At 39.3% G+C, this 16402-nt stretch overlaps 2 protein-coding genes across 7 annotated transcripts in view; one reads left to right on the top strand and one right to left on the bottom strand.

Annotated features, from left to right (window-relative positions):
- The window catches only part of Nf1 (neurofibromin 1), a 243895-nt gene that overhangs the window by 173239 nt on the left and 54254 nt on the right, over positions 1–16402 (bottom strand). For all 6 annotated transcript variants that reach the window (XM_042691650.1, XM_042691659.1, XM_042691675.1 and 3 more), the window contains exons 5-8: positions 12933–13039; positions 8240–8307; positions 7514–7589; positions 6672–6829 (exon numbers count right to left, since the gene is read on the bottom strand). In XM_042691650.1, the coding sequence (XP_042547584.1) occupies positions 6672–6829; positions 7514–7589; positions 8240–8307; positions 12933–13039 (409 nt within the window). The remainder of the gene's footprint in view (positions 1–6671; positions 6830–7513; positions 7590–8239; positions 8308–12932; positions 13040–16402) is intronic.
- LOC122120206 (cytochrome c oxidase assembly factor 7-like) lies at positions 60–1929 on the top strand. The gene is made up of 2 exons (XM_042694342.1): positions 60–103; positions 487–1929. The coding sequence occupies exons 1-2, from the start codon at positions 60–62 to the stop codon at positions 1115–1117; spliced, it is 675 nt and encodes a 224-aa protein (XP_042550276.1). The 3' UTR covers positions 1118–1929.

Below are 16402 nucleotides of genomic sequence, written 5' to 3'. Positions count from 1 at the left end.
AGACTCTGTCCCAGCTGGATTCTTAGATTTCAGCTTCCTAATTACCTAGGATTAGAGGCATGAGCCACCAGTTCCCACCACTGATATTACTTTCATTCTCTAAGTATTATATGATCATGGTTAGAGTACATGTCAACTTGCTCCATCTTTTGAAGGAAAACACTAGAATATATTAAACTTTCCAAAATAAGAGTACATTCAAATTTTGTTCTTCAAAAAAAAAAACTGTCATTCTTATGATCTTAACAGTTCTTTATAATCACTAATAAATTTCTTCCTTTGACTTTCCTAAATGAAAACCTCATATCTCTATCAACATATATTCTCAAACGTAACAAATCAAAAGCTAAATTCATGCAACACCAGCAGAATACAATCTTCCGGAGTGTACATGGAACATTTCCCAAGATACCACATGTTAAGTCACCAAACAAGTTTCAATCCAAATGTATAAAGACCAAAAGTATACACAAAACAACCTGTTAGGGAGTGCCACTACCAGTGCTACAAAGAGAAAGACCCGGATGGTTGCTACCGGCTGGTGGACTATTTGGAAGGGATCCAGAAGAATTTTGATGAGGCAGCTAAGGTGTTGAAGTTCAACTGTGAAGAGAACAAACATAGCAATAGCTGCTACAAACTAGGAGCCTATTATATGACTGGAAAAGGTGGACTGACCCAGGACCTGAAAGCTGCCTTAAACTGCTTTCTAGTGGCATGTGAGAAACCTGGAAAGAAGTCTATGGAAGCATGTCACAATGTTGGTCTCCTGGCCCATGATGGACAGGTCAATGAGGATGGCCAGCCGGACCTGGAGAAGGCCAGAGACTATTACACACGAGCCTGTGATGGCAGCTATGCCTCCAGCTGCTTCAACCTCAGTGCTATGTTCCTGCAGGGCGCCCCTGGCTTTCCCAAGGACATGAGCCAGGCATGTAAATACTCACTGAAGGCCTGTGACCTGGGCCATATGTGGGCCTGTGCCAATGCCAGCCGCATGTATAAGCTGGGAGATGGTGTTGAAAAAGATGAGGCCAAGGCTGAGTTGCTAAAAAATCGAGCCCGGCAGCTGCATAAAGAACAGCATAAACGAGTCCAGCCCTTAACATTTGGGTAGCATGGCCTAGCCCCCTCCCAGGGTATATTCTATGAAGAAATGCACATTTATGGGGCTTAATTTTCAAATAATGAGCCCTAAAAAAATTGGAACAAACTTGAAAGCCATAGAGATTTGGAGGATGGGGGGGGGGGGGCGCAGGAAGTTGTAAAAATCAGCAGTCACCATCATCATTATTATCCTGGAAGGGCTTGAAAATCAGAAAATACCCTAATTTACATAACAGAGGTCTTAGGGAGTTAAGAACAGTAATGTCACGACTGCCACCCTCTGACTTACATAATCATTGGTGTGGGCTTCCCTTTTGCCTTTACAGTCAGGTCTTCTATTGCAGCAATGAGAAGGGTTGTGTAGCATACAGGTTAAAGGTTGTTAAAAAGGTGAAAGGTTGTTAGGCCTCTGGGTTGCTAAAGAAGGTGAAACCAGCCTGCTTTCCTCTAGGAGAGCTATTCAGTTAAAATGTAAAACCTCATGGTGATCACCTGGCACCGCTCCTCATTTAGAGAGAGCTAATTATTCCCAGCAACAAGGATTTTGTGGCACATTTTGCCCACTGCAACTGGGCAACTTTTGGAGACAAGTCTTGGTATTTAGCACTGGCCTCAAACTTGTCATTCTCTTGCCACGGCTTTCCAAGTGCTGGGCTTGTAAGCATGTGTCACCACACTGGTGGAACAATTGTTTTTTAATGTTTTTTATTGTAAAGATACTGTACAGAGGGGTTAGTTACATGAGTAAGGTAATGAGTACATTTCCTATCAAGCATTGTTACTCCCTCCTTTGTTTTTGGAACTGAACTTCTTTAACTGTGAATAAACTATTCTGACCAGTTAAAAAAAAAAAAAAAACAAAAAACAACCTGTTATAGCTAATAAGCAAATTCATCAAAGGTAACGAACATAGTATCAAAAATCAGTTGGGTTTATCATCAATAGCTAAAAATTTGCAAAAGAACAGTTTTTCAATTCCACTTTTAACAGCATCAAGAAGAATAAAATACTTATGAATTAACTAAGGTGGTTATACTTTCTTAATGAAAACTAAAATATGGTGCTGAAAAACACTTAGCAAAACAAAAAGAGATGGAAAAGCATCTTTTATGCATGGATTCTTAAGAAAACAATACCTCCCAAAGAAATCAACAGAATCTATGTAATGCAAAAATGGAAACACTTATCCATACGGATATTAACTGGTCAAAATCATTTTGAAAAGTAAAATAAAGTTTGATAACTCACTGTAATTGAAAAGCAAGCACAAGCACAAGAACAGACATACAGACCAATGGAAAACAAAGTTTAGAAAGAAACCCTACACTTATAGCCAACAACTTTCCACAAAGGTACATACAAAAAAAAAAAAATTAAAAGTTTGGAGTTGGGAATGTGGCTTAATGGTAGAGTGCTTGCCTAGCATGCATGAAGCCCTGGATTCAATTCCTCAGTACCACATAAACAAAAAAGCGGGAAGTAGTGCTATGGCTCAAGTAAGTGGTAGAGTGCTAGCCCTGAGCTAAAGAAGCTCAAGGACAGTGCCCAGGCCTTGCGTTCAAGCCCCAGAACTGGCAGCCAAAAAAAAAAAGTTTGACCCTTTACTTTTTCATCATATCCAAAAATTTGCCCAAAATAATGAAAGGCCTAAACTTAGCAGCTAAAACTATAAAATTCTAAAAAGAAAATCTTTATAACATTGAGTTTGGAACTAATTTCCTGTATATACAAAAAAAGAGCCAGGCCAATAATCCTAGCTACTCAGGAGGTTGAGATCTGAGGACTGAGGTTCAAAGCCAGCCCAGATTTTCAGTGGTAGAGTATTACCCTTGAGCAAAAAGAGACTCAGGGAGTACCCAGTTCAAGGCCCACACCAACAAAAAAAAAAAAAAAGGACAGGCAACAAAAGAAAAAAGATGAATAAATTGGAATAAATCAAAACAGAGCCAGGCACTGGTGGCTTACGCCTGTAATCCTAGCTACTCAGGAGATTGAGATCTGAGATTTGTGGTTCACAGCTAGCCTGGGCAAGAAAGTCCATGAGATTCTTATCTCTAATTAACCACCAAAAAACTGGAAGTAGCATTATGGCTCAAGTGGTAGAGCTCTCGCCTTGAGCTGAAGAGCTTAAGGACAGTGCCCAGGCCAAGAGTTCAAGCCCCATAGCGGACAAAAAAAAAAAAAGGAACTCATGGGCTGGGAAGGTGGCTCAGGGCTCAGTGGTAGAGTATTTGCCTCACATGCATGAGACCCTGGGTTCTATTCCTCAGCACCACATAAGCAGAAAAAAAGCGAGAAGTGGCACTGTGGCTCAAGTGGTAGAGCGCTAACCAACCTTGAGCTGAAGAGATGAGGGACAGTGCCCAGGCCCAGAGTTCAGCCTCCACGACCGACAGAAACAAAAAAATTCACAAGACACTTTGCCTCAGAAACTGAGTATAAAAGTTATTATTTGTGTCAAGAGATGTCAGAGAACATAGCAGAAAAATTTAAGGTGCGGGAAGCCTTGCTGCAGCCAGGAAACCAGAGGTTGCAGAAGCTAGCTGGCTGCACCAGACAAAAAGGATTGAGAATTCCTGCTGAGGGAAAAGAGAAACTTAGGTGACAGATTTTAAGTCCCAACTGGAAAGAACTGAGGTTCCCAGAAACCCAGTAAAATAAGCAACCAAGCTAGAGCAGCAGAAAAAAAGTCTGGTATGGCCTGCTATTAGATAAAAGCAGCTAAGTCACACCTGGTAGCAGAGCTGTCTTGGGAACCCTGGCTATACCAAACAATACAGGCATCAGCTATCAACGTGAACCCCAAAGGCTTCTTTCTCCCCTGCAAGGTCTTCTGAAGAAAACAAAGACCTCACACACAGGCTTAAAGCAGACTCTTGCATCCTGCACACAAATCTATAAATACATAGACATATAGGAACAATTTTTTAAAATTATCGTATTTAAGTCTGTTTTCTTATTTTGGTTCAATTGTGAGTGTTGTGTATGTTTAACTGAATGGCTTATCTTTATTGTAAATCAGATAAATGCAATTTACTTTTTTATTTCTATATCCTAGCATAGACTTGTTATGTAACTGTAACCCCTCTGTAATAACAATTTTAAAAAATTTTTAAGAAACAATAATGCCACATTAACTGTAGGTGCCAGTGGCTGTCACCTATAATCCTAGCTACTCAGGAGGCTAAGATGAGGATTGTGGTTCAAAACCAGCCCATGAAGGAAAGACTGGAAGACTCATCTCCAATTAACCACCAAAAAGCTGGAGATGGAATGAGCTATGGTTCAAGGAGTAGATCATTAGCCTCGAGCAGAAAAAGCAGAAGGACAGCACCCAGGCCCTGAGTTCAAGTCCCAATACCAGCATGAAAAACAAAAAATAAATTAGAGTGAAGAGGAAGAACATTTAACCAATGAGCTCAATAAAACAACAGTAAGGAAGGATGATTTATAATGGAATAGGTGTTTAAAAATCTGAATTAATTCTAAGAGGATTTAAACAAACATGAGAAACAACGAACAACAACAGAAACCAAATAAACAAGAAGAAAGGACAAACGAAAGAAGGCAATGCAAAATATGAGAAATTCAATGAAGAAAGGGTAACTTAAAAAAAAAAAATCTAATTAAGCGGGAGCCGGTGGCTCATGTCTGTAATCCTAGCTACTCAGGAGGCTGAGATCTGAGGATCACAGTTCAAAGCCAGCCTGGGCAGGAAAGTCCTCCACACTCTTATCTCCAATAAACCAATAGAAAACCAGAAGTGGTGCTGTGGCTCAAGTGGTAGAATGCTTGCTTTGAACTGAAGAGCGAAGGGATAGAGTTCAAGGCCCAGAGTTCAAGCCTCACGACCGACCAAAAAAAACTAATTAAAATCCTGGAAGTGAAGAGCTCAATTGCCAAATGAAACACTCAATCACAGCTGAGTAGCTGTGGCTAACTCCTGTAATCCTAGCTACTCAGCAGGCTGAGTCTGAAGATTGCAGTTTGAAGATAGTTGGGGATCTGTGGCTCAAGTGGTAGAACGCTAGTCTTGAGCACAATTAGGCTCAGGGACAGTACCCAGGCTCTGAGTTCAAGCCCCAGGACCAACAACAAAAAAAAAAAAAAAAGAAAGAAAGAAAAGATAGAAAAAAAAAAAAAAACTGAGACATAGGAGCTAAGAATGCAACTTATTGGTAGAGCACTCGACTAGCATGAGTGAAGAACCTAGCTTCCATCCTCAGCACCAGAATGAATGAACAAACAAATGAATAAACAATCAAAGTTGGGCCAAAGACCTAAAAGGAATACCACAAGAACATAGATTCTCAAGGACTTTACTGATTTACACTTTAATGCCTAAATTCTCTACCAATAATTTCTACAAAGGAGTAAATCTCCATCTATGGTCAGGTTATATAGGAGCCCATGTCATCTAGTCACGTTTCTCCCAAAGTGGCAAAAGAAAAAAATACATATCAAAGCAACTTCATACTGAACTTCAAATAAAATAGTAAGATACTCAGCTTTTTATTTCTCTTAAAAGTTCCAGTTGAACTGGGGGGAAGCAAAGGAAGGAGTGGCATTGTCCGAAAAGAAATGTACCCATTACCTGCTTTATGAAAGTTACTCCTTTGTACAACACAGCACTTTAATAACAATATTTTTTTAAATTTCCAGTTGTTGGGAGTGACAAACTCAACACATAATACCATTTTCAATTCTGTAAAATAAATCATTCTAAAATGCCTAAAATGAGTTACTAGATCATTTCAGTAGCATCATATTAAAGCATGTTTCAGTATATACAAACACCTTTAAAAAAAAGTAATAGTCTTAGTAGGGTCACACCTGAGATGAAATGATTATCTGAGAAACTATAACTAAGAAATTGTTTTAAATCTTTGATCACTGAATCATGTATTTATACCTGTTCCAAATAAAATTATACATATTCATCTACAAAGGCCAGCAAACAGACACCAAGAATGATTATAATTAAAACTGCACCACGAGATAATCTGCTTAAAGAATAATAAACCCAGCCAAATACCGGTGGTTCAAGCCTATAATCCTAGGTACTCAAAAGAAAAGATCAGAAAGACTGCAATTAGGTACCAGCCCAAATAAAAAGTTTATGTGATCTTATCTCAACCAAAAGCTAGGCATGGTATCACACACCAGTCAGCCAGGCTACATGAAAAGCTGAAATCAAGAATATCTGTTTCAGGCCAGATCAGGCAACAAAGTTGCCTTACCTCAACAGAAAAGGCTGGGTGTGCCATTACAAGTACCTGTCATTTCGGCCACATGGGAAGCATAAATATGAGAATGGCGGTCCAGGTTAGTCTAGGCAAAAGATGAGACTATCTCAAAAACATGCAGAGCAAAAAGGGCTGGAAACATGTGGCTCCAGCAATATGAGCAACTGCCTAGCTAGTGCAAATCCCTGAGTCCAAAAAATCCAGTAAAATATACACACAAAATTTTTTTTTAAGATAAGCCTAAAGTAATACATACCTTGAGTAAAAACAAAGTGCTTCAGATCTGGATATAATGGAAATTAATTTTGCCCTCCTCACCTTATTCATATTGTTTTCATCAACCACATCCTTGGATATATCCTGGATTATTTCGGGACACAAAATAAGGAGAATGATTTGTAGTGGCCAAACTGCTGCTTTACGTTTGGTGCTTTCAGCAAAACCATCCACCAAGTCAAACAGCTTTTCTGCACACTCTATATAAAAAAATACAAATATTAAATGACAGTATTAGATAAGGAAAAAAAATTCTTGCTTTCAAATTAAAAGCCAACACTGCTCAAAAGCCCATAGGCCACAATTTTAAGAGATACACTTGAATAGTTAAACAACTATAAAACTCATCTAGAAAGTAGACAAGCAATGTCACATTGTATATGTTAGAAGAACTATCCTGATCCATTCTGAAAAAGTCCTCGTCTTAAAATGCTAATTCTGTATTCTGTCTTAATGTGGCAGGCCCTATGCAAAGTGCAATAAAGCAAGAAGGACTACACATCTTCCCAAGGAGAGTTATTCAAGTTCCCCAATCTGTATTTTCTGCCATGCAGCTATCCTCAAGAATTCTTACTTTCGACACACCTCTCTAAATACAAAATAAAGCCTGAGAACACACACCAAATAAGTTGCTTTTCTGAAATGCAGATGAAATAACTAATCACAACTTTAAAGATTAGAGCTTCATTTTAAATTTGTTTGCTCAAAGGAAGGGAAGGGAAAAGGCTAGAGATAATTCAGAAATATGAAAAAATATTTGCTATCAGTTAATAGAAGATGAAGCTATTTACAAAAGAAAACTCTGGAAATCACCAAATTTTTACCTTGTTAAAGCATTTAAGACCCTCCCCCCCCCCCCAAAAAAAAATTAATCTTATCCTTACCAGCCATATCAGTCTGTGGAATCTGGTAGAGCTTTGTAAATTCATCTGGATAATTTTCTACCCAGTTCCAAAAGGCCTACAAATAATAAAGCATGTCTTTATATGAAAACCATGAACTTTTCTTAATACAGTAAATGGCCAGTATTTCTAATGTTCTTAATAAAAGTATTATAATTCATTCTTTCAAAAATTAACATAAAACTATTACTTGTCCTTAGTTTTAAATTCAAAATACAAAAGATACCAAAACTATTAATTAAGAGCATAATTTTCTTTTTTTCTGTCAGTTGTGAGGCTTGAACTCAGGGTCTGGGCACTGTCCCTGAGCCTCTTTGTGCTCAAGGCTAACACTCTACCACTTGAATCACAGCACCACTTCCATTTTTGAGTTGCTTATTGGAGATAAGAGTCTCACAGGGACTTTTCTGCCTAGGCTAGCTTTGAACCTTGATCCTCAGGCTTCAGTATCCTGAGTAGCTAGGCACAGCTAGCAGCGCCTGCCCTCTTTTTTTTTTTTTTTTGGCCAGTCCTGGGGCCTGTGCTCAAGACCTGGGTAAGGGTAGCACTCTATCACTTGAGCCACAGTGCCACTTCCAGCTTTTTCTATTTATGTGGTACTAAGGAATTGAATCCAGGGCTTTATGTATGCTAAAAAAGCATTCTACCACTAAGCCACATTCCTAGCTCCCAAGAGCATAATTTTAATATAAAGATGCTGCAGCTTACCTTTTCCAGGCTGTTTATAACAGCTAACTGTGCAACCTTCTTTAGGGCTTTAAATTTAAATGCTGTTTCTGAGGTAGGAAAAAAAAAATTATTTACCTCCAAATTATTTAATTAGCATAAATACAGTTCAGAGTTATTAGCAAAGTAACATTTCATTTACCTGCTGTTTTCATTCATTATTTATAAGCAATATCAAGGTAAACATAATTAATATAAACTCCAACTCATAAATTAAGACCAATAAAGACAAAATTCAATAAAAACAAATATGCCACTCGGCGCTGGTGGCTCATGCTGTAATTCTAGCTACTCAGAAGGCTGAGATCTGAGGATCGCGGTTCAAAGCCAGCCCAGGCAGGAAAGACGGTGAGACTCCGATCTCCAATAAACCACTAGAAAACCAGAAGTAGTGCTGTAGCTCAAGTGATAGAGTGCTCGCCTTGAGATGAAGAGCTGAGGGACAGTGCCCAGGCCAAGAGTTCAAGCCCCATGGCGGACCAAAAAAAACAAAAAACAAAAAAAACCAAATATGCCTGATTTTCCAAAGTTGAGTCTTTCCTTATTTTTATTTACATTTCAAAAAGGTGTAAAATGTATGGTCATAATAAAATTGTTTTAAATAATATGCAACTGCCTAAGCCTTAAACTTAGATTGATCCATAATTCTACATTATAGAAACATTCATAGAGATGGGTTTTCTTTCATTCTTTTTCCTATGTATATATATATAAGAAATATCTATCTAACATAACAACATTTTGGTCATACTAAACTCGTTTTTTTGGCAATACAAGGGCTTGCTTTGCTCTGTGCTGGTACTAGGGCTTGCTCATCTTTTTCTACTCAGGCTGATGTTCTATCACTTGAACCATGTCTCCAGTTCCAGCTTTTTGCTGGTTAATTGGAGAAAAGTCTCATTTGGATTTGTCAGCATTAACTATTTTCCTACTGTGATTATCAGATCTTAGCATCCTGAGTAACTAGGATTATAGGCACAAGCCAAGGGTGGCCAGCTCCTCCTAAGAATACTAATTTTTATTACATGTACATAAAATCTTTCTAATAGAAATGAGTCTCCAAGGATACAGCTAAAGAATCCTTCATGATTTTCTTTTCTTGGACTTGAAAATAAGTGACTATTAAATGTACTCTTGCAATGCATTATCCATAAACTACTCAGAAAAGGCCAGAAGAAAAGCTGTGCTCAAGTAGTAGAATGATAGCCTTGACCAAAAGAAGCTCAAGGACAGAACCCAGCCACCTGCCACCCCCCCCTCACACATACACACACAAAACACTCTTTGGTAGGGAATATGAAGGAGAATGAAGAGTGACATACCAAGAAGCATTGTATTCATAACCTGACTTATGAAACCATAATCCTTTTATATAATTACTTAATAATGATAAACAAATTAAAAACACTGTTTGATAATACCTTAACCAAGATATAAAGTAAAACAAAAACAATGAATTCAGTCAGTACTGGTGGCTCACGCCAATAATCCTAGCTACTCAGGAGGCTGAAATCTGAGGATCAGAGTTCAAAGCCAGCCCGGGCAGGAATGTTTATGAGATTCTTATCTCCAATAAACCACTAGACAACTGGATCGCTCTGTGGCTCAAGTGGTAGAGGGCTCACCTTGAGCTGAAGAGCTGAGGGACAACACCCAGGCCCAGAGTTCAAGCCCCACAACCAACAACAACAAAAAAAAAACCTATGAACTGTATACTGTAAAGTTTGTTGATTAAATTAGTAAAGGTCCAATGATACCTACAAGGTATTGTAGTAAAAAGAAATTTAAAAGTACTCATAGCTGAAGTTTATGAATGGTACACAATGTTGATTCATATTAACACTTTCTGCTTATCACAGTAATTCTCTCAATTCTATTTCAATCCACATAATTATGTGAAGCCCTTTCAAAAAATTTTAAATCACATCTTCCATCCTGTAATATCCTCTCATCCCCATGTGAGATGATTGACACAAAGCAAAACTAGTCTTTGAGATGCTGAAACTTGATAATGCTGTAAAGCTGGCAAGAAAGAAAATAAAAATGGAAATATCAGAAATAAGAATCCTAAGCCGGGCACTGGTGGCTCATGCCTGTAATCCTAGCTACTCAGGAGGATGAGATCTGAGGATCATGGTTCAAAGCCAGCCAGGCAAGGTAAGTCCATAAGACTCTTATCTCCAGTAACCACTCAGAAAACCGAAGTGGTGCTGTGGCTCAAGTGGTAGAGTGCTCGCCTTGAGCTGAAGTGCTCAAGGAGAGTGTCCAGGCCGAGAGTTCAAGCCCCACTACCAGGGGGAAAAAAAAAAAGGAAGAAATTAAGAATCCTGGCTCAATTCATCACAATTTCCTGGGTCCAAAAGATACTGAAACTGAAATCATATTTGTATGTGTGTCCTGGCTCAATTCATCACAATTTCCTGGGTCCAAAAGATACTGAAACTGAAATTTTGTGTGTGTGTGTGTGTGTGTGTGTGTGTGTGTGTGTGTGTGTGTGTGTGTGTACACATTGATTAATGAGGACTGAACTCAGAGCCTCAAAATTCTTGCTCCTTTTTTCTACTTATGACTATAAGTCTACCACTTAGGCTACTTTCAACTTTCTGATGCTTGACGGGAGGTAAAAGTCTCCTTGCTTTTTTGGCCTGCCTATCTCTGAACGGTGATTCTCAGAGATCAGCCTCATGAATAGTTAGGATTATATCCATAAGAGACTAGCAACTATCTTCTTTAAACACTACAATAGCTAAACAGGTCATTTCTATGACCTAGAGCCATCCTTAAGGAATCAAATTTCTGAAAAATTAAACACTCTTACATCTCATTATTAAAAATAAATATGGGTGGGGCACTGGTGGCCTATAACTGTAATCCTAGCTACTCAGGAGGCTGAGATCTGAGGATCACAGTTCAAAGCAGGAACTGCTTTGAGCTTTGAGACTCTTATCTCCAATAAACCACCAGGAAACCGAAAGTAGCACCGTAGCTCAAGTGGTAGAGCATTCTCCTTGAGCTGAAGAGCTCAGGGACAATGCCTAGGCCTAGAGTTCACAAAAAAAAAAAAAAAAAAAAGTGGTGCAGCCGGGCGCCAGTGGCTCACACCTGTAATCCTAGCTGAGGAGGCTAGAAATAAACGGCTAGAAAACCGGAAGTGGTGCTGTGGCTCAAGCGGTAGAGCGCTTGCCTTGAGCTGAAGAGCACAAGGACAGTGCCCAAGTCCAGAGTTAAAGCCCCTCGACTGACAAAAAAAAAAATTGTGGTGCAAGTGGTAAAGAGCCAGCCAAGTAAGCAAGCCAAACAAGTGTAAGGCCCTAACTTACAAGCCCTGGTACAGCCCTCCCACTAACTCCTCTCCCCACCCAACAAAAGTTGGCTCTTCCTAACACCAATGGCTCTTTTTGTAATTAAGAGAATTACATAGGCCAGCTGGGACAGAAAAGTCCAAAGGCTCTATTTCTAAAATAACCAGCAAAGAAGTAGGCTGGAGGTCTGACAAATGGTAAAAACACAAGCTGAATAAGCAAGCTGACCCAAGTTCAAGAACTTTAGTTCAAACCTCAGCACTGGAAGAAAAAAAATATACATAGCTGAGAAAGACTGAGAAATATATTTGTGGGTAAAATTAAATCTGTGCTGACTAGCTTTAAAAAATAACTTAAAAACTATAGCTGAAAAAAAATATATTGTATTGCCAAGATCTAAGATACTCATTTTCACTTTTATTTTTAAAGATTCAGAAATTAGTGAACCAGATACATTACTGAACATCTCACAAAAATATTTGAAGGACCAAATCCTCTCTGATGTTCCAACTGCATACAATTAGTACATTCATACTGCTGTTATTTGGCTATGTTTGTTTCTGTGGAACTGGGATTTGAGCTGAAGATCTCTCATTTGCTAGGCAGGCCCTATACTACTGAAACATACCTCTAACCCTTTTTTGTGCTTTTTGAGATAAGTCTTACTTTCTACTCAACACACCTGAATTTTTTTTTTTTTTTTTTTTGCCAGTTCTGGGCCTTGAACTTAGGGCCTGGGCACTGTCCTTGAGCTTCTTTTGCTCAAGGCTAGCACTCTACCACTTGAGCCACAGCAGCACTTCTAGCATTTTCTGCTTATGTGGTAGTAAGGAATCAAACCGAGGCTTTGCATGCTAGGCAAACACTCTACCACTGAGCCATGTTCCCAGCCCACATACTTGAATCTTGATCCACATATTTTAGGCTTCTACTTGTAACTTGAGTAATAGGTGTGAGCCACAAGCCCAAGTATGAGTGAGAACTGGTCTCAAAATTTTTTCTACTCTTTTTTGAGCTGGCTTCAAACAACAATACATCCAATCTCAGCCTCCAAACAACTAGGATAAGAAGCAAGAGCTGGCTGGGAAGGTGGCTCAGTGGTAGGGCGCTTGCCTTGCATGCCTGAGGCCCTGGGTTTGATTCCTCAGCACCACATAAGCAAAAAGAAAAAAGCCGGAAGTGGCGCTGTGGCTCAAGTGGTAGAGCACTAGCCTTGAGCTGAAGAGCTGAGGGACAGCGCCCAGGCCCAGAGTTCTGGCCCCATGACCGGACCCAAAAAAAAAAAAGAAGCAAGAGCTACTGGCACTCAGTTTATAATACTCATTTTTGATTCACAGTGATTATCTTTAGATATATCATACAGTCATACTTACCCTTCAAGAGTCGTTTCAGTTTTGCACAATCCACATTAATATGCTGCAACAATTCTATATCATGGACATCAACATTGTCTTCTGAACAAACTGTCAATTCCTGTAACCTGAAAAGTAAAAAACAAAATACTTCATTGATTTAAGTCTTAGGATATTCCACAATTCTGACAATTCTTAAACCCAATAAAAGGTTTGTAAGAGTAAAGACACATAAAAATAAAAGATCGTGGGGCTGGGAAGGTGGCTCAGTGGTAGACCACTTGCCTTGCATGCATGAGGCCCTGGGTTTGATTCCTCAGTACCACATAAGCAGAAAAAAAAAGCCAGAACTGGCACTGTGGCTCAAGTGGTAAAGCACTAGCCTTGAGGTGAAGAGCTGAGAGACAGCACCCAGGCCCAGAGTTCGAGCCCCATGACTGGACCCAAAATAAATAAATAAATAAATCTAAAGAATATAATGAATTCAAAGGACAAGATGAAAAAAAATACAAAACTTAAATGTATTTCTGTAAGAGTATGATGTCTCAATTGCATTCCTCACAACTACCCAGGGCATTCAAGGAAAATTACTTAATTCCAAAATAAGAGCAGAAGTTCAAAATGTGCCTACGTCATTAAACAGTAATGCTCAGATGTCAGCCTCCTGAGTAGCTAGGATTACAGGCAACCAGTACCCAGTGGACACCGAAAGTTTTGTTCAATGGGATTTTTTATTTCCTGAATCTAGTCCACTGTTGGCACAATAGAAGTATCTAAAATTTCATTGGCTTTAGGGGATAGACTGTTTAGAAATGAGTATATGTTTCAGACAACTCAATTTGCCTTTTCATGTCTTCAAGAGTCAAAAATGAGAGTTTATATTATTAAAAGATTACTTACCTAATAAACAATTATAATATTTTAACTTAGTGGGAGAAATCTTGTGACACTTCTGGTTTAGCATTAGATAACAAAAATATTGAGTGACTTAAATGACAATTATTTCTGTAAATTGATTATATTTATCACGTATAATAGATGACTTAATATGAAAAAGTTTTGAGCTTCACCATTCTGTCACATATTTAATTTTGTTTTTTAGATTAGGGTGTACCCATCTGTCTGCATTTCTGGGTCAAACCTAAGTCATTGTACATGTGCTTTACATGAGTTACATCCCCAGCCCTAAGACTGATTTTTATATTATCTTTTTTTTTGGGGGGGGGGGGGAGGGTCAATCCTGGGGTTTGAACTCAGGGACTAGGCACTGTTCCTGAGCTTTTGTGCTTAAAACTAAAGCTCTACCACTTGCACTATCACTCCAGCTTTTTGGAGGTTAATTGTAGATAAGTGTCTTAAGGACTTTCCTGCCCAGGCTAGTTTTGAACCTTGATCCTAAGATCTCAGCTTCCTGAGTAACTAGGATTGCAGGTGTGAGTCACCAATGCCTGGCAGCATCACACAAATTATTATCTCCCATTTTAAGGAGCTACTGATATCATTAGATCCTTTTTGTGGGGGGCGGGGGGGGGGCAACAAAGTGCTAAATTGTTCATTTAAATTGTGTTTTTTAAAGATCTGTAGTACTGACAGGGCTGGGAAGGTGGCCCAGTGGTAGAGCGTTTGCCTTGCATACATGAGGCCCTGGGTTCGATTCCTCGGCACCACATAAGCAAAAAGAAAAAAGCCGGAAGTGGCGCTGTGGCTCAAGTGGTAGAGCATTAGCCTTGAGCTGAAGAGCTGAGGGACAGCGCCCAGGCCCAGAGTTCAGGCCCCACCACTGGACCAAAAAAAAAAAGATCTGTAGTACTGGGGATGGAATCCAGGGCCTTGCATGTTAAATTATGGTTCTTGAAAAAGATTTTTTCTTTGTTATGTATATTATTATAATGTATATATGCAGTACAAAATGGAGGCTTAACTATTATTTATATTCAGTATGAATTAGTATAACTACTGTGAAAGATTATCCAGAGCTTCTATTTTTCAGTATTACTACATGGACTTTTATTTACTGCATGTTTTTCCCTTTTTTTTTTTTTTTTTTTTTGGGGGGGGGGGGGGTCTGGTCGTGGGGCCTGAACTCTGGGCCTGCGCACTGTCCCTCAGCTCTTCAGCTCAAGGCTAATGCTCTACCACTTGAGCCACAGTGCCACTTCTGCCTTTTTTCTTTTTGTTTATGTGGTGCTGAGGAATCGAACCCAGGGCCTCATGTATGCAAGGCAAGTGCTCTACCACTGAGCCACCTTCCCAGCCTTTCAATTCTTATATACACAATTCTTTTTTTTGGGTCCGGCTGTGGGGCCTCTGAACTCTGGGCCTAGGCACTGTCCCTCAGCTCTTCAGCTCAAGGCTAGCGCTCTACCACTTGAGCCACAGCGCCACTTCCGGCTTTTTTCTTTTTTTGCTTATGTGGTACTGAGGAATCGAACCCAGGGCCTCAGGCATGCAAGGCAAGTGCTCTACCACTGAGCCACCTTCCCAGCCCATACACAATTCTTGTGATGTTCAAATTCTGACTTTTTGACAGTCGGGAGTACATTTAAATGCATACCTTTATGATTTTTTTGTTGTTGTTGATTATGGGACTTTTACTCTGAGCCTGGGGACCGTCCCTCCAGCACCCAACTAGGAAATAACTTGTTTATCTACAAGATTACAAATTTGCTGGGTGCCAGTAGCTCAGACCTATAATTCTAGCTACTCAGGAATCTGAGATCTGAGGATCAAGGTTCAAATCCAACCCAGTCAGAAAAGTTTCTACGAGATTCCATCTTCAGTTAATACTAGATTGAAGGCGTGGCTCCAGTGTTAGAGCAACAGCTATAAATAAAAAAGTTAAGCAAGCTGGGTACCAGTGGCTCACACCTGTAATTCTAGCTACTCAAGAGGCTGAGGTCTAAGGATCACAATTTGAAGCCAGCCAGGCTTATCTCCAATAAACTTAGAAAAGGCCAGTAATGGTACTGTGGCTCAAGTGGTAGAGCACTTGCCTCACAAGGAAAAGGCCCTGAATTTAAACCCCAGTACTCCCTGCCCCAAACATACACACAGGGGAAAAAAAAAAATACAGCTAAAGTAGTCTTGGAACAACGAGTATAATGAAACAGATTCTAAAACTAGTTTTGTATCCTCCATTATTTAGAGGTACATTTCATACTAGGAGAATAAAACAGTATCATCAGTATGCAATAACTGTGACTCTTATATATACCTAAAACACAAGCTACTTTATAGAGAATTCCACTTTGCAATTACTTCCTTGTACTTTTACAATGCTTAAGGATTTCTTTTTTTTTTTTTGGTTTAGTAATTTAGCACCTTCTGATAAATTCTTAATAATCTCACAGCTATGAGATTAAAATTCCCAGCTACTCTTACCAACTATCCACCTGACTGAGCAATTTAAAGGGATATGTCAAAAATACCAAATCAGGGCTGGGAAGGTAGATCAGTGTAGAACACTTGCCTTGCATGCATGAGGTCCTGGA

Source organism: Dipodomys spectabilis, unplaced genomic scaffold (assembly GCF_019054845.1).
Source record: "Dipodomys spectabilis isolate Male_0828 unplaced genomic scaffold, ASM1905484v1 ptg000004l, whole genome shotgun sequence".
NCBI lineage: Eukaryota > Metazoa > Chordata > Mammalia > Rodentia > Heteromyidae > Dipodomys > Dipodomys spectabilis.
The sequence above is the reverse complement of the archived record's forward strand: the minus strand, read 5'-3'. Positions and strand labels throughout refer to the sequence as shown.